Below are 374 nucleotides of genomic sequence, written 5' to 3'. Positions count from 1 at the left end.
AAGAGAGCTGCAGCCCAGGCAAGCCGATGGCGCTGCTGGGCCGCTGGGCGCGCCGCTCGCCCTGGCCGTGCAACCTGCTCCTCTACGGCGGTCTCTTCGCGGCGGGAGACGCCGCCCAGCAGCGGCTCCGGCGCGGCCCGGGCTCGGCGGCCGACTGGCGGCAGACGCGGCACGTGGCGCTGGTGGCGCTGACCTTCCACGGCAACTTCAGCTACGTCTGGCTCCGGGGACTCGAGCGGCTCCTGCCCGGCCGGGCCCCGCTCGCCGTCCTGGCCAAGGTGCTGTGCGACCAGCTGGTGGGCGCGCCCGTGGCGGTCCTGGCCTTCTACACCGGTGAGTCCGGATTGGGCGGAGCAGCAATCGTGCATGCAATG

General features: G+C 73.5%; 1 protein-coding gene across 1 annotated transcript; it reads left to right on the top strand.

Annotated features, from left to right (window-relative positions):
- Positions 1 to 18: 18 nt before the first annotated feature.
- Positions 19 to 333, top strand: LOC107125488 (mpv17-like protein; the record flags this gene model as incomplete). Its single annotated transcript, XM_015428905.1, has 1 exon — positions 19 to 333. A coding segment is annotated over exon 1 (307 nt), but the record flags the coding sequence as incomplete, so codon positions are not given.
- Positions 334 to 374: the final 41 nt, after the last annotated feature.

Source organism: Gekko japonicus, unplaced genomic scaffold (assembly GCF_001447785.1).
Source record: "Gekko japonicus isolate JY-2015 unplaced genomic scaffold, Gekko_japonicus_V1.1 scaffold112908, whole genome shotgun sequence".
Taxonomy (NCBI): domain Eukaryota; kingdom Metazoa; phylum Chordata; class Lepidosauria; order Squamata; family Gekkonidae; genus Gekko; species Gekko japonicus.
Note: the sequence above shows the minus strand (reverse complement) of the source record. Positions and strands in the feature narration are given on the sequence as shown.